Source organism: Artemia franciscana, chromosome 16 (genome assembly GCF_032884065.1).
Source record: "Artemia franciscana chromosome 16, ASM3288406v1, whole genome shotgun sequence".
NCBI classification, from domain to species: Eukaryota; Metazoa; Arthropoda; class Branchiopoda; order Anostraca; family Artemiidae; genus Artemia; species Artemia franciscana.
In genome coordinates this window covers 30591452-30613332 of record NC_088878.1, presented here as the reverse complement: position 1 = coordinate 30613332, position 21881 = coordinate 30591452, and the positions used below count along the sequence as shown (strand labels likewise).

The window sequence follows — 21881 nt, the reverse complement described above, 5'->3', positions numbered from 1 at the left end:
CAGGATTTCAAGTCTGGAGCGCTAACCACTCGGTAGGACGGCCAAAATCAAAAGATGAGTAGTAAAGTTTTATAAACTGTGTTTGATATTCACTAAATCTAGCTAAAAAGGGTTTTAGGTCACTTATTACAAATATAAGGCTGTATTTACAATTGTTGAATGCCCTGAAACGATGCATAGTTTTTAGCATGCATACTTCACAGAAATCCTTTAGTTTTGACCACATTAATATGAACATTTTCAGAGCTTATTGATTTTAAATCTAAGGTTAATGTTGCAAAAATCAAAACACAGCACGTAGATACCTCCAGTGGCGGAATTTTCTAGGGGGCAAGGGGACTGCCCCCTTCAGACCTCAGTTTGCCCACCAGCTAAAATTTAGTTTCTGCAAAAAATCTTGTCAAAACTAAGATGAGCCTGCATAATTCAAGCATCCAGAGAAACAGGTCAGTTTTGTTTAGTATATATCTACCTTATGGTAGTATATGTTTCATTCTTCATTTGTCACTGTCATTTTTACTTGGTTTGGGAAAACTGGCCCCAACTTCCCCCCCCCACCCCACCTCCAGGATTTTGACGAAATTTCGACACTGGGGACCTCATAAATGGCATTTGTTTTAAGATTGCATTTCAGGGTTTGTGTAAGTTAGCTAAGTCAGGGGGAACAAAAACCAGAGGGTCTAAATTCGTTTTTAAATAATTTAAATAATTTCTTAGACTCACTGCCTTTCCATTCACAAAACTAAACAATTTAAAAAAAAGAGAAAAATAAAAACGGATATACATTTGAAATAAAAAAAAAAAAACAGTGAAAAAAAACAACAAGCTTTAAATAACAAAAATCTAGTATTTCGACTCCCCGTCCAGGAGCCTTAATCAACGTAAAAAGGTGAATTTTGTTAAATTAAATACAATATATAAAGAAAAAAAAAAGTAAATTAAAATCAAATCTTAAAAACTTCCAAAATCACACATTTCCAATAGACTTCTGAATACTTTAAAAATCCATAATTAAGATTCAAATCCTTAGGTTTTAGAATTAGCAAAAATCCAAAATATTATTTTTACTTTAGAAATTAACAAGAAGTGGAGAAAGAAGAGACAAGAGTTTTTTTTTCTTAATGGAATTATGTTTTCTAAATTTTGAGTTATTTTTTTTTTTTTTAATCGAGCTGCTTTTAATTAATTTTGACTGTAAATTTAGTGCTAAAAAAAGGAAAAAAACAAGAACAGGTCCCTTCAACGACAGAACTTTTCTAATGGTTATTAAAGTCAATGATTGTCATTAAAAGTAAAATAAATTAAATTAAAAGACAAATAAAGTATAATAAAACCAACACACAGGAATTAATTTAAAAATACTTTGTGTTCCTAATATTAGACGGTTTCCTCTAGAATATTTAAATTTATAAAAATGAAAAGAAAGGATTCTAAGAAGGAATTATGATGTTAATTTCATAAACATTTCAAATAGTTGTAAGACGAAAATTTATATCAATATTCAATCTTATCTAAATTTCAAAATAATTCAAAACTGCCACATTTCACTCAAACCTAACAAAATTTAAAAAGCCATGCATCATTTACATTTGGCTTTGAAATGGATTTCAAATCATCTTCCAAAGTGGATCCCTTAGGGAAAATCTCTCTTGGCATTCAAACATTCATAGTTGCATGAAAACTCCCTTAGATTCTGAAATTCAGAGAGAGTACAACTTTTGATAAATCAAGTTTAAATAGATTGTTGAGATACAAATGCCTTACCGAAAATACTATGTCTGAAGCTTATAGCTTATGTTAATTGTGAGCAACCAAGTACCCTAGTTCCACCGATACCCATAGATATTCTTGGATAGAATGAAGTCAGTATAAGTGGTCAGGATTGTCACCACTACAAAACAAGAGCTAAGAGTTCATATGGCACTTGTGATGAGGTCGGGGAAGCCAAGAGCTCATAGGGCATGAGCTCTGGCTAAATTCGAAGAATCAATATATTGATTTAAAAGGAAAATCAGAGGCTTAATGCCAGTCGGGATTTAAAATAAGAGCTCTGAGACACGAGGAACTTCTAAATCAAAATTCATTAAGATCCGATCACCTACTCGTAAGTTAAAAATACTTCATTTTTTCAACTTTTTCCTCTCCTTTCAGCCCCCAGATGGTTGAATCGGGGAAAACGACTTTATCAAGTCAATTTGTGCAGGTTCCTGACATGCCTACCGATTTTCATCGTCCTAGCACGTCCAGAAGCACCGAACGCGCCAAAGCATTGGACCTCCCTAACTCCCCCAAAGAGAGCGGACCCAGTCCGGTTACGTCAATCACATATCTACCACATTTGCTTATTCTACCCACCAAATTTCATCCCGATTTCTCCACTCTAAGAGTTTTCCAAGTTTTCTCCCTCCAACTCCCCCCAATGTCTTCAGATCTGGTCGGGATTTAAAATAATAGCTTTGATACAGGAGTTCCTTCTAAATATCAAATTTCATTAAGATCCGGTCACCCGTTCTTAAGTTAAAAATACCTCAATTTTTCTAATTTTTCCGATTTAACCCCCCCCCCCCCCAATTCCCCCAAAGAAAGCGGATTCAGTCCGGTTATATTAATCACATATCTAAAACTTGTTTTAATTCTTCCCACCAAATTTCATCCCGATCTCTCCACTCTAAGCGTTTTACAAGATTTCCCGTTTCCCCCTCCAATTCCCCCAATATCACTGGATACGGTCGGGATTTAAAATAAGAGCTTTGAGACACGGGATCCTTCTAAATATCAAATTTCATTAAGATCCGATCTCCCATTCGTAAGTTAAAAATACCCCATTTTTTCAATTTTTCCTCTCGCTCTAGCCCCCCAGATGGTCGAATCGGGAAAACGACTGTTATCAAGTCAATTTGTGCAGGTTCCTGACACACCTAGCAATCTTCATCATCCTAGCACGTCCAGAAGCTCCGAACTCACCAAAACACTGGAAATCCCCCCCCAACTCCCCCAAACACCAAATTGCCACTGAAATGCATATGAATAATGAAGCAAATTTTGTTGCAAACGTTTTACATATTTTTTTAAGCTGATCCAAATCCAAGATAAGGGAGAAAATCTGTAGACCTACTCTACCTCCACCTTTTCAGGTTTTTCATGAGCATGAAACAGTCAGTACAGATATGTTATTCTAGACTAGAAACGAACGGGTTGTTTCCCGCCTCTTTTACAATTTGTTTACAGAGCGTACACTCAGACATTTTTCTAAACTCGACTTAACATCAAGCTGCCAAAATCGATGACTTAGTGTGTCTTGAAACTGGCAAAAGATTGTCTAGATTTGACGTTACCTGGCACGTCAATTGAGAAGGGGTAGGGTAGCGGACCTCTAGATTTTGAAAATATCTTTTATTGGCATTTTGATAGAAAAATGTCTTTTTTTTCGGGGTATTTTCATTGAAGGAGATTGGAACAATATAATATTCTTTCTTTGATTTTGAAATACCTGAAGACAGCGATTTTTTAAACTATGAAGTTTTTAAGGCAGTGTCACATTTTTGTCAGTGTTGCCCGGTTGAAGTGCAAAAACAAATAATTAGAACTAGTTGGTTAAGTTAAAACTGACTGAGCTTTTCGTCCGTAAATATTCATACATTAATAATTTGTTCATTCCCAAAAACAAGTACAGTTTCGAAGGAAACCTATACGTTCTTAAGCTGTTCGATGTCATTTGTTTTTAGCGCATTATTTTTTAATCCACGTGTCTTTTTTAAATTTTGGCACCCGCTACTGTCAAAAACTGCATAACTTCACTTGGAGATTTTTTTCGTTTAAATTTGTACTCCCGATTTATCCAAGGTTTTTCATAAAAATTGGTTGTCTTTTCTTCACTTAACCAATTCAAACCACAGGATTTCATTTTCACAGTCTTTGATACCTGGTGGCAGAACCCTTAAAAGGGGAGGGGCAGCCAGGGCAAACTGCCCCAGGTACAGTGGCAGGGGTAGAGGGTGTCACCACTGGGGGTTGCCCACTTTGATCATGTTTTTCACTTTGATTCGGCTTTTTTTGCTTGTATTTGAGTCGGGATGGGGATGCTATAACTAATTTTCCCCGGACACCACCAACCCTAGGAACGATTTGGCCTGAAAATCTCTCTTTTTACGCCTACGTCAAATATTGGCTATATACCCAAAAGTTCTGACACTGCCTTGTGTGACAGTGTTAGCATGAGGTGGCTAGCTTGGAGTTGTGACGAGTTATTAGCAGTAACAGTAATAGTCTATTTAATTTTTTTTTCTGTATTAGTTCTTCATTCTTTCCAACCAAAATTTCTTTTGATTTCTTTTTTCTCTTTATGTTGTCGTTATACGTTAGAGTTTCTAATATCTAATTTCAAGGCTATAGGCATTAGAGGCTCACTGAGGATCAAATCTTAAATACTAAACCCTAAAACAACCCCAGCCACAGCACCCATGGCGTCTTGCTCCGGTTGCCCTCCCCTCCCTTTGAGCGGTTCTAGCGCCAAGTACCAAATACAGTGAAAATGAAATCTGGTTGTTAGAATTGGCTAAGTGAAAAAAGGACAAAGAATTTTTATTAAGAACCTTGGAAAAATCGGGAATACTAAATTTAACGACAAAAATCTCCAATTGAAATTATTTAGTTTTTGAGAGTCTCTCTGTACTGACTGTCCCAAACTGATGAAAAACCACAAAAAGGTGAAGTATACAGTAGGCCTACAGGTTTTTCCCTCTTACTTTGGTTTTGGATGAACATAGGTAAATTTTCAACACGTTTGCAACTTCATTAAATTCACTTCATTATTCATATGTACTTCACTGGTGATTTGGTGGTTTTTGTGATTTATTAGTGTTTTTCTTGTGCTGGTGGCAACCCTGACAAAGTATATTGACTTCATGCTACCTATGAATCCCTTTGGGTATCGGTCGAACTAGGGTACTTGTTTGCTCACAACTAGCGGGGCTAGAAGCTTCCGCTATAATAAGGCATCTATTCAACTGGATTTATCAAAGTTGTACTGTCTCTGAATTTTAGAACCTACAAATGTTTGAATGCCAAGAAAGATTTTCCCCAAGCGATATTACAGTAGCCTGCTATCCATGCCAGAAAATAAAAGAAAAACGGTAATTTTTCTCATCTTTCAAGAAAGAGGATGTAGGGGAGGGGGGGTTAAAAAGATTACATTTTAGGATTTTCCATGAAAAATCGATTGGCTACCTAAGAATTTGCATTCCCTGGCATATCCAACCTCTTTGGGCAAACATTCATTTTTCTGGCGCAAAATTCTGGCACTTTGTTATGGCAAAATCTTTTTTGTTGCTTAAAAAAGACACTTGTTGGAACTTCCATTCAAATAAGCCCTCTCCCTATGACTAACTGGTTCGACAAATTGTCTTGTCAAAAAAGAAAACACACAAGGAAAAGTTGTTTCACAAGGAAAAGAAGACCTTTTAGTGTCTTCTTTTTCGTTGTGATTTTCCTTATTATTCAAGGTAGAGGCAGGAAACCTCCGGCTAGAGTTTTGGACAATAGTAAACTTTTGATATTTAACCACCTCCTCTTTCAGATATTCTAAGCTTTTGTGAAATACCCCAAAAATGTTTTTCGCAATAACCTTTTACTTTCAAATTAAACCAGAATAATATTTCCAGTTGCTGAATTTTCGTTCTTTCTCGAAATTCCCATTAATTCGTTTTCATTCTTTTTCAAAATTCCTAAAAATTTGTTTCCGCAATAAACATTTAATTTTAAGATAGACCGCGATAACACTTAACGTCTCTAAATCAGTTTCAAACGACAATTTTCTTTCTCCTCAAATAGTTTTTTTTCAAAAAACGCTAAGCTTTCGGCTACTATTTGCCGCGGTTTGCTCTTTACTAGGTTACAGACATCGCTGCAATCATGAAAATCCATTCTACATTTAAAAAACCAAAAACGAAAATTCTGAACTAGGATATGAGATGAAAACATTTTATAGTTGTTTTGAAATGATTAGTTTTTCATTCTTTTTACCAAATGTTCTGCCAGGTATTATTTTGAGAAAAAGTACTAAAAATAGCACAAATGTTTAGCAGATGGTAACACTTTATTTATATATTTTTGTACTACAGATGCTCGTCAGCATTGGCCTTTTTACACCTGTATTTATAAGCAATTTTAGTTTGGATACAAAATAACTAATGTGTATTTCTTGTAATTAATATGTTTTGAGCAATAGCAGGGAAACAGGGTCAGTGACAGAAAATACTTGTTTGAAATAACCATATATAAAAAAGGGATTTCTAGCAACTTCCCTGATTTAACTAATCGATACCATATTATAAGTTTAACCTAAATATACTACTATTAATACGATTACCAACAACTCACTGCATCACCAAACCACCTGAGACTCCTCCCCACCCAACCTATTCAAAGCTTAACCCTTTACCTCCTTCCATGAAATTCCATTTTGCTTGAGATTATTCATTCTGACCCATACCCATCTTATTCGTCAACGACTTGCTTTTCGTTTGGCCTAAGATGGATCCCTTAAAAGCACAATCTTTAGCAAATCATAAACAAAATTCAATAAAAACTCACTCAAAATACTAATTCAAATACTTTAAGTTGAACTTACTTGTAACCCAACAGGAACCCCGTTTTGACCAATGCCCATAGGGACTTGTGTGGCAGGCAGTCCTAATACGTTGAAAATGGCGGTGTAAGAAAAGTTGAAAGGTCGGCAGAGTGGTTGATTATGGTAAGGAGCGGCAGTGGGGTGGGTAGGATACATGAATATACCATTATCACCTAAAAGAGCCTGGAAAGCAAAATAAAAGTCAAATAAATATGAGCAAAAACTGAAATTTAACGATGTGTATGTCAAATGGATCAATATTGTTAAAAAGAGTAAAGGATAAAGATCCACCTGAGCCATTGCTGGCGCATAGGGCGTCGAGTCGACGTTTCAGTTGCTGAGTGTTTTTAACAGAGACAAGTGGCAAGTTTGTCGCCCAACCTTGCTGCAGCGGCGATCGAACCCGGGTGCACTGTATTGCCAAGGAGAGCATCAATGTACTGTGCTACAATAGGTTATATATTGTTAATATTTGATTTTTATATTTTAGTTCGAAACTTACTCAGTGTTCACTAAGCTGCGCAATACGAAAAGTAAGATCGAAACTCGAGAAATGGCGATTTTGCGACAAGTAGTACCATCTGTGGCAGACACTGACACGATAAAATGTTTACAACACCGGAATGATCTGTTTCAGATCTATCTATCAACCGAGGCAAAATTGTGATCATACTTACACTTTTTCTTAGAGAATTATCTAGACTTGCTTTAATAATGGGGAAATGTTCCGAGAATAGCTTCTTCTCAATTTTCTTTTTTATAGTATTTTTCTAAAGGTGGGAATTTAATATTTTGGTAATACGTGTGACCATACAATCGTGAGGTCGTATAAGGGTAATTTAAAACTGGATCTCATCTCCCCTTATGATCGGGAGCCGTCTTAATCACAAACAACGGAAGAAGGAAAAAAAATCTAAAAAAAAAAATTCTTAATGTTAAATTTGGAAATTTTAGAGGCCTTATGCCGCTTTTAGACCGATTATTCGCGAAAAACCGACGATTTGACAATCAAAAATGACGATTCGACCATTTTTTCGATACAATCGGTCGTTTTTCTTGGTGTCTGAAGAGTTAAAATGTCAGACCACGTGAACAAAATTACTGACTTGTTCACCACTGTTCAAGGGTATATGCTTCCCTATGACCCAGCAGATATCCAGTTCGAAAAGACAAAAAAGAAGGATAAGATTTTGAAATACTTTAGTGTTAGTTAGGTTACGGTCGAAAGCGGTGGCAATGGAAAACAGTTTATTTTCAGACAAAACCGGTCTACCCAAACTCGCTATTTGCAGAAAGGACAGAGGCCGTGGCCAAGAAATAATTAAAAGACAGGGGAGGAATAAGGGCTTGGTTTTCAGAGGGGACAAAACACGCGGTCATTACTGAAGAAGAAGAAGAAGAAGAAGAAGAAGAAGTAGTTTATTCAATGCAATTCAATACAAAATACAATACAAAATGGAAATACATTTCACTTAATCCCCCTCGAAAGGCGTCATGGCCAGGGATACAAGGGGGATGCATATGATCATTATTGTTAAGATTATAATTTCTTTTCAGGTTTTGAAAGGGGGTGGCCATCAAATCAAGTCATATGGTTTATTCAGCTATATACCAGCTGAAGCTACTTTTGACGCTAGACTTACATGGAGCACTACCTTTAACTTTGAGACTTGACTTTGTGTTTATACAATATATACAGAGTGCAGGATGGTTAAGTTTTGGTTAAGATGGTTAAGTATTTATCTGGAAAGCTATGAACCGCTGTTAAAGCATTTGGATTTACTTAAGACATTGTTTCTCCTACTTTGACTTTTTTAGCTGGTATAATTTGGAATTTGCCATTGGTGCTATAGACTGAGTTGAATGTTCATGAAAGCACTTTATAAGCTAGCCTGTCACCTGAAAGGGTGGGGTGGGGTTAGACACATATTAAAAATTTAATTGTGGGAAAAACTATTTAATTGCAGAAAAATGGCAGAAAAAAAGGTCACGAATGTTGAGAAGAGTGATACATGGTTTCACTATAGACATTCGCTTTGTTTTTTTTTTCTTATGTTGTAACATGAGTGCTGGAAGTTTTTTTATAATGTGAGTTGTTCTTATTTATTTATTTTTTCTTTTTCGTGTGTTTAGTTGTCGTGTTTCTTTTTTTTTGTGTGTAATCTTTTAAAAACGATTTTTTTGGCGTTTTCGCTCTTTTCGTTTTTTTTTTTTTTTTTTTTGTTGAGACAGGCTCCTGGCGTGGGGCCAAAATATTCGGAATATTTTTAAATTCAAATGTTTTTTTTTGCTTTTATATTTTGTTCACTGATTTATTGAAATTAAAACCCATTTTTTCTTACTTAATGTTGGGCAAAGAGAGTGTAGCAGTACTCTGAAAGCACTTGATGTCTTTTGAGATAAATGTGGCCAACGACCGCTTGGTGAATGTGGCCGCGACCGTATTGGAAAATAGGGGTATTAAGATTACCACAGAGATTACACATTTTTCAAGGATGTAAGTGAGGAAAAGATATAGGTGAAACTAAAAAACGACAGAGTTTCCACTTTTACTAAGTTTTAAGGAGGTCTATTGAATTCGCGACCCATCTCCCGACAAAAAAGAATATACTAAAACTTTTCTTGGTAAAATAAAAAATCGCTGAAAATCTGTAAAAATCGGTTTTAACTTGGCGGGTAATACACACAAATACATTGCATAGTCTCCAAGATAGAGTCAGCAGGATATTTCGCCCCAATTATGGCCGCCCTTTCCCTACCTGAAACCAAATAATTACACATCTGAAAAATAATAAGTAGACAAAAACAAATCTACCGGAAGATTTTTTTCACTTTTTCATTCATTTCCAAAAAAAATTTTTATTTTATACCTTACCTTAGTCACCCTTAAATTAAAAACATAATAATACAAATAACTAGTGACGAAGTCCGTCGAACTGCAGGCGCAAAAAAAATGTAGGGTATACTCTTTTATGAGGATCAGAGAAAATTATTTTGTCCCCTTCCTCCAGTAGAAAATTTGAAATTGTCTTGTTCCCTTCCGGGAAACAAAAATGTCTCCGAAATTTCAACTCGAACCCCCAGATTTGAAAAAAAAGCAGGGACGAGCTGCCGAAGCTATAATTCGAGAATGATCAGTTACGAAGACAAAAGATTCCACTTCCTCCACCTTAGTCGAATTCTAATATCGATTTTTTTTCCCCTAGATGTATTTTTTACTCAAAAAGCAATATATTTTTAATATTTTACTTTTCATTATAATATTTTCAATATTTTGTTTTGGGTATAACGATATATGCCTGGCCAAATATTTACTTTTCACAAATTCTTCATTTTGATACACAGAAGAAAAAAAGGACACAAGGTCAAGAAGGGTAGGGTGGTGGTGTGTATGTATTATGGAACAGATAAAATGAATACAACGAAGAAACAGATAAAACAGACAAAGTAAAGCAAACACAGAAGGCAAAACTCGTCTGTGACTATCACTTTTGTAATTATCACTCATCTGTGATTATCAAAGGGCTTAACTCATCTGTGGTTTTGGAAGAAAGTTTTCACTCATCTGCGATTATCACTTTTGTAAATTATCATTCATCTGTATTTATTACAGAAGGCTTTGCTCATCTGTGATTATCACTTTTGTGATTATCACTCATCTGTAATTATCACAGAAGGCTTCACTCATCTGTGATTTTAGAAGAAAGGCTTCACTCATCTGTAGTTTCACTCAGCTCTTTTTTTCGCCGATACTTCCCAAACTGATTGTCACCATTGTGGTAGTAAATTTTAATGTCGTTTTTAATCCTGAAAACCATCTAACATACTACTGCTACTACTAACAACTCACAGCAGCACCAAGCCACTTGAGACCAGCACAACTACATACACTCCGCTTCCATCCCAATCTATTCAAAGCTTCACTCTTTACACCCTCCCAGAAGGTTTTCATTTCCCTTAAGTCTTTGTTTACGATGTCCTCCCACCCCAACCTTGGACAACCTGCTTTTTGTTTATCCCAAGACGGTTGGCCAAAAAGGACAATCTTTGGCAATCTGACAACCTAACATATGTTAGCTATATTATTATTTTTACATATATCAATAGAGTGTAAATATTAATTCCTCTTTCGTGATTAAGAGCATCATAACAAAGTAAAATGATATTACCGAACATTGGAAAACTGGATAAAATTTGGCAAAAAAAAAAAAAAAAAAAAAAAAAGACAGGCTAGAAACGAAGATAAGAAGCTCCAACAACTTTGACTTTATGCCAGTTTTGTCATTCCAGTGATCTAATAGAAACAAAAATTATTTCCTAACCATCGAAAGAACAAAGCTGTTTTTCAGAGTTCTCTCTTTAGAAAATAAAAGGTTCCTAACCTTGAAACTTTGACTACAAACAAGAAACCTACGAACGCTGAAGTTCTTTGTTCTCACTAAGAAAATTTAATTGAAGTGGAAAGGCAACTTCCTCAAAGTAGGCGTCATAATATAAGTAAATCCATTTTAATAGATCATACTCTTCAAAGAAGTCAACAAACTCGCTCAAAATAAACGAAAATGAAAATTATTTTTTTGAAAAAATTCGTCCTTTGGAATAATCATTAATTACATTTGTTACCAATTCATTTATTGGGTTTTGGAGATAGCCATCGAAAGGGTAATAGAACAAGCACTGTATTAGAGCAGCACTAGAATTAGAACAGCACTAGAACAGCATTAGAAAAGAACAGCACTAGCACTAGTGTATATTAGAACAAGCACTAACAACTGATGGCAGCACCAAACCATATGAGACCATCACAACTGTGAATGCTCCAACCCAATCGGTACTGCGAGGAGGTACTACTCCCTGCGAGGAGGGAGTCCTCGCAGGATGTTTCGATTCCCTGTAAATCCTTTTTTTAATTCCATCTCCCAATCTCGTCCGAGAACATCCTATTTTTTGCCCCTGGTGGACGGCCAAAAAGGATGACTTTTAGCATCTATCATCCTTCATACGTACAACGTGGACTAGTCATCTTCACCTTTCTTTCATTATAACCTTAGAAAGTTGAATTGAGGCGCGTTTTTCGCAGAGCTTATTGTTTTACGTCCGACCAGCCACCAAAACACTGAACACTAACAATAAAACCTACTCTTCCTTACTCCTTCACCCTACTGTTCCCACAGATGTTTTCCGAGCACTCTACCAAAGCATTTTAAGAGCAACAAATATGGCCAGTTGGCAATAAAAAGAAGCCAAGCTTAAGCTTAAAGAGCGAGGGGTTGAGGAGTAGGGGCAGCCCACCCTGGCATACAGGATAATTTCTGCTTGTTTAGAGTTTTAATGTCTTTCCTTACTTTCATCTGAAAAAAAATGTATTTATCTTTTATGCGTTTTTCATACCATATGCATGATACTCATACATATTAAGGGTGCTATCGCTTCCTGAGCCCCTATTCTTTACACGGAAGTTTAACTTTCGCAGAGTAATGCTTCAAGGTAAACGATTCATATACTCTATTTACTTTACAAAAAAAAAAAAAAAAAAAAAAAAAAAAAAAAAAAAAAAAAAAAAAAAAAAAAAACAGAGTTATTCTAAATACACTATCGTTTCCACAATTAAAGGGAGCTTTCGACCCCTCCGCAATCACACCGCAGGCCCTATCTTATATTCATCCATACTTCCAAATGAAGAAGGACAAGTTAAATAAACAACTAAATGTAACTCCAATCCATCTCAACCTCTTCTCCTGGAGAGTTTGGAAACGGAACTTCTTCTTCTGGAGAGTCCTGGAGAGTTTAGAAAAAAACACTTTCAGACCCCAGGTACTCCCCCTTTCCTTCTAGAGCTGGTACAACACTATGCAATACTTTATAAACGTTAGTCTTATTGGAAAAACGGTCTATAACTACAGTAAATTCCTAATGAACTGCATATATGTTAAGGGTGAGAGTTACACCGCAAGCCAGTCAAACCCATGAAACTGGGAGGCTATATTGATACTCTTTCAACAATTTTTCAAAAATTTTGCTCTATAACATTACAGCCCTTTTCGGGCTAAAATTGCTATTGTGTCAGAGAACATTTTATAAATTATCATATTGCGATTTTTACTAAAAAAATGTACTAGATTCTTACATTTTTGCCCGATTAAGCCCTCTTTCGATCATATTGGACTAAGGGTTCAAAACGACATCCCTTGGAAAAAAAAACTAAACACGCATGCTGAGAGACCCTTCCCTGAAATATAAATATATATATATATATATATATATATATATATATATATATATATATATATATATATATATATATATATATATATATATATATATATGTATTTTTACATAGTGCCCTTAGGATCCTCATGCGTGCCTTCAATAAAAAAAAACATTTTTTTTCAACTTAAAGTAAGGAGCAATATTAAAACTTAAAACGAACAGAAATAATTACCTGTATGAGGGGATTTGCCTCCGCGTCAACACCTCGCTCTGTACGATATAGTTCGAATTTTGTTCCAATTCTTTAAGAATGACCCCTGAATCACAAAAGCCGTTTAATTAAAATATATAGCTCTTTTGAAAGTAATGAATAACTTTAGCGTAAACATCGAGGTATTGACGAGGGGGCGAACCCCTTCATGTACGTAATAATTTCTGTTTGTTTTAAGTTTTGATATTACTCCTTAATTTCAGTTGAATAACTTGTTGTTTTTTCTAATTTAATTTCTGATCGTTTTTTAAATAATTCGGCGAAATCAGGCAACCATTTCATGGAAAATTCCCTTTCCCCATGAAATATTCCTCCATTGAAAGATTCTCCACCGTAGCTCCTTCCCTCCTCCCCTCTACCGGAAAATCCCCCTGAAAACGTCTGTATGGTTCACAGTTACCAATACTATATGTAAATGAAACGGGTCCGGATACACGAATCTCTCTCTCTCAATTTATTAACACGTCAGTGCAATATTTTACTAATATGCCCCATAAATGCATCTTCCAGATCCTAGGCCATTTTATCCATGGCCTACATTTCACACCTCCTTAGTTCATATTTTAATGTTTTCTACACTTCCTTTACATTCCTTTTGTTTTCATATGATCTATCACTCAGATAATTCTTGTGCAAGCCGCTTCTCTTCACTATTAAACATAAAGCTTTTTCACTAATATTCTTAGTTGCAATCGTAACTTTCTTCCCTAAGACACCCTTAGCAACTTCACAAATTGTTTTCCTGAAATAATTCCATCCATCTTCCACATTGACAAATCTAAGCTCTCCAGTTTACTATTCAACTATTCCTGAAAAGTGTCTATACTCTTCCAAAATTTCAACTTTAAGTTAACCCTAGACACTATCAGAATGTGATTTTTACTTTTAACATCGACAACAGCATTCCTATGCGCCCTAGTATCTTGTATTGATCCTGCCAGTCTTCGGCTTACAATAATATAATCAATAAAGTTTGCTGTCTTACCATCACGCAAATACCATCTTAACTTACGGGCCATTTACAACCAAGCACCGTATTGGTTATAACTAGATATTGCTATACCTACAAAATGGCAACAGTCTGTAGCCATTTCTGTTTTCTTTTCCTACATCAAATTTACCTACGCTAGGATACCATCTATCCCTATTTCTACCATCCTGGGCGTTAAAATTTTTATACATTTCCATGCCTTTAAATATTATGATACTACGGGGAGGCAACCAATAGTAGACAAATTAGCTAGGAAGAGTTTTTCAGCCTGAAAACACCCACCAAAACAGACTAAGCCCATAAAAATTGTCCATTAATCAGTATCCTATGTTAATGATGTTTCGTTTATTTCAATAAAGTAACTCTTTTATGAAATTAAATAAAAAACAAGTTTTTCAACTAAAACTAAGGGCCTACATTAACATTTTAAATAAACAAACTTTGTCAATATATGGGTGGGCTTCCTCCTTCTACACTAAAGTTAAAAAAAACCCTCTCTCTCTACGTTAAAGTTGGACTTTTTTCCCAATTCCTTAAGAAAGACTTCATAAACATTAGGGACGTTTAATTGGAATAAAAAGCTTTGTCAAAGCAATTGAGACGTTAGTATAATGAGCAAGGGACTTCGGAGGATGCAGCCCCACTCATATATGGACTAATTTTTGTCTTTTCAATGTTGTACCTGTACTTTAAATTGAAAAAAAAATTATTCATTTTTTTTTTTAATTTCTGTTTATTAATCAGATCTTGGCAGAAAATTCTGCTCCCTCAATGTGATTTCAAGCACCATTCCTCCTGCCACTCTGCAACCACCACTATGTTATGTTATGACACTCTTTAAAAACAGGTGGTTGCAAATTGAAACAAAAACTTATTATTCTTTTTAAACGGCCATTGTGTTTCAGGAGTCGTCCTTAAGGAATTGGAACAAAAATTCAAAACTTTAGCGTAAATAGCAAGGTCTTGAGGAGGGGGAAACCCCTTTCTTACACCTAATAATTTCTGTCAGTTTAAGTTTTGATGTTGCTCCTTACTTTTAGTTTAAGAAACTTCTTTATAATTTAATTTCTGATTACTTTTAATAACACCAAGAAATCCGGACCCCCCCTGAAAACTTCCTTTACCCACGGAAAAAATCCACCGTGGAAAGCTGTTGTCACGTAAAAACGCCCTCCCCCTTTCAAGGGAAATTCCCCCAAGACGATCCCATTCTAGTTGAAAATTTCACCCACGGAATTTCTTGCGGATGATCTGGGGTGAAATTTTTTTCTTAGCGCACTTTCATTCGAAAACGACTTTAATATCTGACTTTCTAAAATCATGCCGGTAATCCCCTTCTCGGGTGGAAAAATTTCACAGCAATAAGGCAACAAAAGGGTGTTTTACTGCCAAAAAAACAGCAAAGGTTTTTTAGGAGGGGGGGGCAAGAAATTCTAGAACACGCATCAAAAATGTGAAATTGATATCTACTCCCTTAAGATTTCTGGGAATATTTCTGGTCTACGCTGTTATTATGAAAGTAAAGAAACACTAAACCCCAAAATGAGCAGAGTTTATTCCGTAGAGGAGGAGGACTGTCCCTTCCTCATCAACATCTCCACTTCAAGGTCACAGTAATTTCGGAATGTGCTCATTGGATCAGAAATTGAGAGTTCTAGTCCTTTGCGTGGGGTGGAATTTACCGGGGGGTCCATGGAGGGCTATTTTCTAGCGGGGATTTTCTGCGTTTTTTAATCTTCAGGGGATGGGATTTTCCAGGGGGGGTTAGCACCAGAAACCGAAAAAGGACAAGCAAAGATAAAAACGAGCGCTAATTTGTTTAATAAAAAACACGCATCAAACGAGGCATGTTCAATGCCGATAAAAACCAGAAAAGAACAGAAATGTCTAACAATAAGAAAAAAAGGATTGCCACTTATCAAGTGAAGAAGAGAAGGTGAAAATCAAACAGTTCGTAAAACGAACTGTAGTAAGGAGCGACCCGGCTCAATAGTAAACGAAACTCTAAAAAACGGAATTTCGATGCTAAAAGATATATCAAAAGAATTGGATTTTTATGCTGATTTTAAATATATAAGTTTCATCAAATTTAGTCTTTGTCATCAAAATTTACGAGCCTGAGAAAATTTGCCTTATTTTTGGAAAATAGGGGGTAACACCCCCTAAAAGTCATAGGATCTTAACGAAAATTACACCATCGCGTTCAGCGTATCAGAGAACCCTATAGAAAAAATTTCAAGGTCCAATGTACAAAAATGTGGAATTTCGTATTTTTTGCCAGAAGACAAATCACGGGTGCGTGTTTATTTGTTTTTTTGTTTTTTTTCTCAGGGGTCATCGTATCGACCAAGTGGTCCTAGAGTGTTGTAAAAGGGCTCATTCTAACGGAAATGAAAAGCTCTAGTGCCCTTTTTAAGTGACCGAAAAAATTGGAGGGCACCTAGGCCCCCTCCCACGCTCATATTTTCCCCAAAGTCAACGGATCAAAATTTTGAGATAGCCATTTTGTTCCGCATAGTCAAAAACCATAATAACTATGTTTTTGGGGATGACTTACCCCCCACAGTCCCTGGGGGAGGGGCTGCAAGTTACAAACTTTGACCAATGTTTACATACAGTAATGGTTACTGGGAAGTGTACCGACGTTATCAGGGGGATTCTTTGGTTTGGGTGTGGGGTTCAGGGGAGGGGGCTATATGGGAGGATCTTTCCTTGGAGGAATGTTTCATGGGGGAAGAGAAATTCAATGAAAAGGGCGCAGGACTTTCTAGCATTACTATAAAAAAAAACAATGAAAATGTAAACATGAAAAAGTTTTTTCAATTGAAAGTAAGGAGAAGCATTAAAACTTAAAACGAACAGAGATTATTACGCATATGAGGGGTTCTAAAAATACTCTAGCATAAAGAGCGAGGTATTTAGGAGGAGATAAATACTTCGCTCTTTATGCTAAATTTTTTTTAAATAATTTCAACTATTTATTCTACGGCCTTTCTCATTCAGGGGTCATTCTTGAAGAATTGGGATAAAACAAGATTTAGTGTGAAGAGCGAGGTATTAACGAGGGGACCAACCCCCTCATATATATAATCAAAAATATAAGAATATAAAAGTTTGTTACGTAAGTTAATTCTTAAGTTACGCATTTTTTTTTTACTAATAAAAACGTTCGTTAAAAATAAAAGATCTAGTTGCCTTTTTAAGTAACCGAAAAATTGGAGGGCAACTAGACCTCCTTCCCCACCCCTTATTTCTCAAAATCGTCTGATCAAAACTAAGAGAAAGCCATTTAGCCAAAAAAAGAATTAATATGCAAATTTCATTTTTATAATTCATGTACGGAGAGCCAAAATCAGACATGCATTAATTCAAAAATTTTCAGAAATTAAATAAAAAAACAAGTTTTTTTAAATGAAAGTAAGGAGCGACATGAAAACTTAAAACGAACAGAAATTACTCCGTATATGAAAGGGGCTTTTCCTCCTCGACACCCCGCTCCTTGCGCTAAAGTTTGATTCTTTCTCGCAACTCTACTTTTTAAAACAATAAAATAACAAATACCAAGGAAAAGAAAATGAGTTTTTTTTAAACAGTTCGTGGTAACGAACTGTAGTAAGTAGCGACCCGACTCAATAGTAACTAACACTCTAAAAAAATGGAATTTTGATACTAATAGCTACATCAAAAGAATCGCATTTTAATGCTGATTTTAAATATATCAGTTTGATTAAGTTTAGTCTTACCTATCAAAAGTTAAGACCCTGAGAAAGTTTGCCTTATTTTAGAAAATGGGGGAAACACCCCCTAAAAGTCATCGAATGTTAACGAAATCACACCATCAGATCCAGCGTATCAGCGAACCCTGTTGAAAGAAGTTTCAAGCTCCTATCTACAAAAATGTGGAGTTTTGTATTTTTTGCCAGAAGGCAGATCACGGATGCGTGTTTATTTGTTTTTTTTTTTTCAGGGGTGATCGTATCGACCCAGTGGTCCTAGAATGTTGCAAGGGGCCTCATTCCAACGGAAATGAAAAGTCCTAGTGCCCATTTTAAGTGACCAAAAAAATTGGAGGGCACCTAGGCCCCCTCCCACGCTATTTATTTTCCCAAAGTTATCGGATCAAAATTATGAGATAGCCATTTTATTCAGCGTAGTCAATAAAACCTTATCACTATGTCTTTGGGGACCACTTACTCCCCCACAGTCCCCATGGGAGGGGCTACAAGTTACAAACTTTGACCAGTGCTTACATATAGTAACAATTATTGGAAAGTGTACAGACGTTTTCAGGGGGGGGTTTTGGTTGGGGGAAGGGTTGAGAAGAGGGGGATATATTGTGGGAACTTTCCATCGAGGGATGTGTCATGGGGGAAGAAAATTTCCATGAAGGTAGCGCAAGATTTTCTAACATTATTAAAAAAAAAAACAATGAAAAAATAAATATGGAAAAGTTTTTTTTTCGACTGGAAATAAGGAGCAACATTAAAAATTAAAACGAACAGAAATTATTACGTATATGAGGGGCTCATCTCCTCCTAATACTTCGCTCTTTACGCTAAAGAATGTTTAGTAATTGCAACTTTTTATTCTACGGCTTTTGTGATTCAGGGGCCATTCTTGATGAATTGGGACAAAATTTACGCTTTAGTGTAAAGAGCGAGGAACTGAAGAGGGAGTGAACCCCATCATATATGTAATAAAAACATGAGAATACAAAAGTTCGTTACGTAAGCTAATTTATAAGTTACGTATGTCTTTTACTAATAAAACATTCGTAAAAATTAAAAGTTCTAGTTGCCTTTTTAAGTAACCAAAAAATTGGAGGGCAACTAGGCTTCCTACCCCACTCCTTTTTTTCTCAAAATCATTCGATCAAAACTATGAGAAAGCCATTTAGTCAAAAAAAAATATGCATATTTCGTTTTAATTATTCCTCTGCGGAGAGCCAAAATCAAAACATGCATTGATTCAAAAAACGTTCAGAAATTAAATAAAAAAAAAACAAGTTTTTTTTAACTGAAAGTAAGGAGCGACATTAAAACTTAAAACGAACAGAAATTACTTCGTATATGAAAGGGTCTGCTTCCTCATCAACGTCCCGCTCTTTACGCTAAAGTTTTTTACTGTTTTAAAAAGTAGAGTTGAGAGAAAGAGTCAAACTTTAGCGTAAAGAGCGGACGTAAATCATCTTGCATACGAAGATCAAAACAGGATTTTTAACTTTATAAAAAGCGTGTAGATATAGTTGTATAAAATGAAGTAGTTTGTTTATGGTTTAGATATAAAAATTTTAATCAAGATCACATAGTTGTTTGAGAGTGTTTCCCCGCTTTCCGAAAATCGAGCGAATCCTTTCAGATTTGAAACTCTTGGTGGGTAAGTTCAAACTTATTGAATTTATATATTTAGAATCACCATAAAAAACTGATCCTTTTGAAGGATATTTGCTAGAGTATTTAGGGTTTCGTTTACTATTACCACGAGTTGCTCCTTACTTTCAGTTGTTACAACGAGCTGTTTGATTAGCTTCTAGTTTGCAGCTGTTTTTTTTTAAGAATATCATGACAACAATTATATCCCTTCAAAATTTCGAATTAAGCATGTGCACAGAGCGAGAGCCCCATCTCTCTAAAATCCCAACGCTCTGAGAGCATTTTTGGGAATGTTCAATCGTGCTGTTACAAGGCTTCTGTATCAAACTTATAACCATATTTTTTGGCTATTTGCAGCCGTTAAAGCCATGTGTACTGGAGATTTTCAAAATTGCCTTGGGTTTGCAGAATTACCACAAATCAAGGTAATGATAGTTCTCGGACTTCAGCTGAAAATCACCGCTCCATCCAGATTTTCTGGTTTAGAAGAATCTGGGAGTCTCAGAGTGAGCTGGTCTCCCAGTGAGCTGGTCCCGTTTTTAGCACTCTAAATGTTTACTTTCTGTTTACCTCCCTGATTACCTCCCTGATTGTTTACCTCCCTGAATGTTTTCCTCCCTGATTGATAAAATCTACTGGTTAATACTTTACCTTTTTGTATATATCTATAGTTGTTTTTGTTTATTTATTTTATTTATATGTTATTGTCCTTATTAGGTTCTTGCTGTTATACAAGGTTGTTTGATTGACTGATTTATCCTTAATATAATATGTTTTTTTTTGGCGCTGTTTACTTAGCCCCCTACCCAACAGAAACAAAGTGTTACGTATGAGCTTGTCTAAGCAGAGGCGTCACAAGCTAAATATTGGGAGAGAGCAATGGACTTTACAGATTGGATGGTTATTTTTACCAACTGATTTGCGTGATGTTGCTATTTAATTTTAATAGCAGTTGCTATTAAAACCACTCCTTTTTTTCACAGACTAATACTGATTTTCTTTCACTGATTTAGGTTACTTATTTCCATCAGCCCATTTACCTGATTAAAAAAAAATAATATATATTGAGCGAGTATAACAGCGGTGCTTTGCGCCACTACTTTACTGTTTTTGTTTTTGCCAACCGGCTGAAAAACGTTGGGGGAGGGGGGTCTTCACCCGTTTCTGCTGCCCCTTGTCCTAAAGTTATGTTGCTCCAGGTCGTAATATAAATATTACATACAGTCAGTTTCCTTTCTTTTTTCTTTACAAAATAGACTATCCCTAACATTAACTTTACAAATACATTAAATATTCTCCATCGTTTGCTTTGATTTCTCCCAACAGGGACTCTAAAACTGCAAAGCTTGGCACCGAAATGTTCAAATTTCGAAATCAATTTCTTCATTCGTTTCGCTATGTAATACTGCTGTCAACATGAATTCAATAAAAAAAAAAAAATAGTCATTTGTTTCACTGGGTCATAAAAAAAAAGAAAAAAAATGAAATGAAGGGGCTGGTTACTAAGTCACTTGGTGTGCTCCAAACGAATTGAGGGTACTAATGCACAAACTGGAAACACGGTAATAGATGAAATTCTTTAATGTAGCGTGTCATTAACAAGTGTATTTGCATTCCTCCATTGAGGAAGTTTCTTTGCACTTTTCGCCAATATGATATGACGCAAACCACATGACGCAATGATATGATATGACGCAATATGATATGACGCAACATGATATGACGCAAGGTCCACGGCTGCCTTCAACAATAAGGACAAAACTAACTCTAGGACAAGTTACAAAAGCTCTGTTCGGTATTGAATGTTTGAAAGAGTTTGTCTCTTCTTTCTTTTCTTTCTTTCTGTAATCCGTTCTTTATTCCATTAAATAAAAAAAACAAGTTTTTTTTTAACGGAAAGAAAGGAGCGGCATTAAAACTTAAAACGAGCAGAAATTACTTCGTATATGAAAGGGGCTGCTTGCTCATCAACGCCCCACTCTTGACGCTAAAGTTTGACTCTTTCTCTTAACTCTACCTTTTAAAATAGTAAAAAACTTTAGCATAAAGAGCAGGGCTCTGATGAGGAAGCAGCCCCTTTCATATACAAAGTAATTTCTGTTTGTTTTAAGGTTTAATGCCGCTCCTCACTTTCCGTTAAAAAAAACTTGTTTTTTTTTATTTAATTTATGAACGTTTTTGAATCAATACATGTTTTTATTTTGGCTCTCCGCAGATTAATAATTAAAACGAAATTTGCATATTTATTTTTTGGATAAATGACTTTCTCATAGTTTTGATCGAATGATTTTGGGAAAAAAGGAGCGGGGGAGGAGACCTAGTTGCCCTCCGATTTTTTAATCACTTAAAAAGGCAACTAGAACTTTAAATTTTTTACGAATGTTTTATTAGTAAAAGATATACGTAATT

The 21881-nt window shown here is 35.5% G+C and overlaps 1 protein-coding gene across 1 annotated transcript in view; it reads right to left on the bottom strand.

Annotated features, from left to right (window-relative positions):
• Window positions 1-21881, bottom strand: part of LOC136037340 (fatty-acid amide hydrolase 2-like) — a 65220-nt gene that overhangs the window by 9123 nt on the left and 34216 nt on the right. Inside the window, exon 4 of the mRNA XM_065720013.1 lies at window positions 6629-6811. Within this exon, the coding sequence (XP_065576085.1) occupies window positions 6629-6811 (183 nt within the window). The remainder of the gene's footprint in view (window positions 1-6628; window positions 6812-21881) is intronic.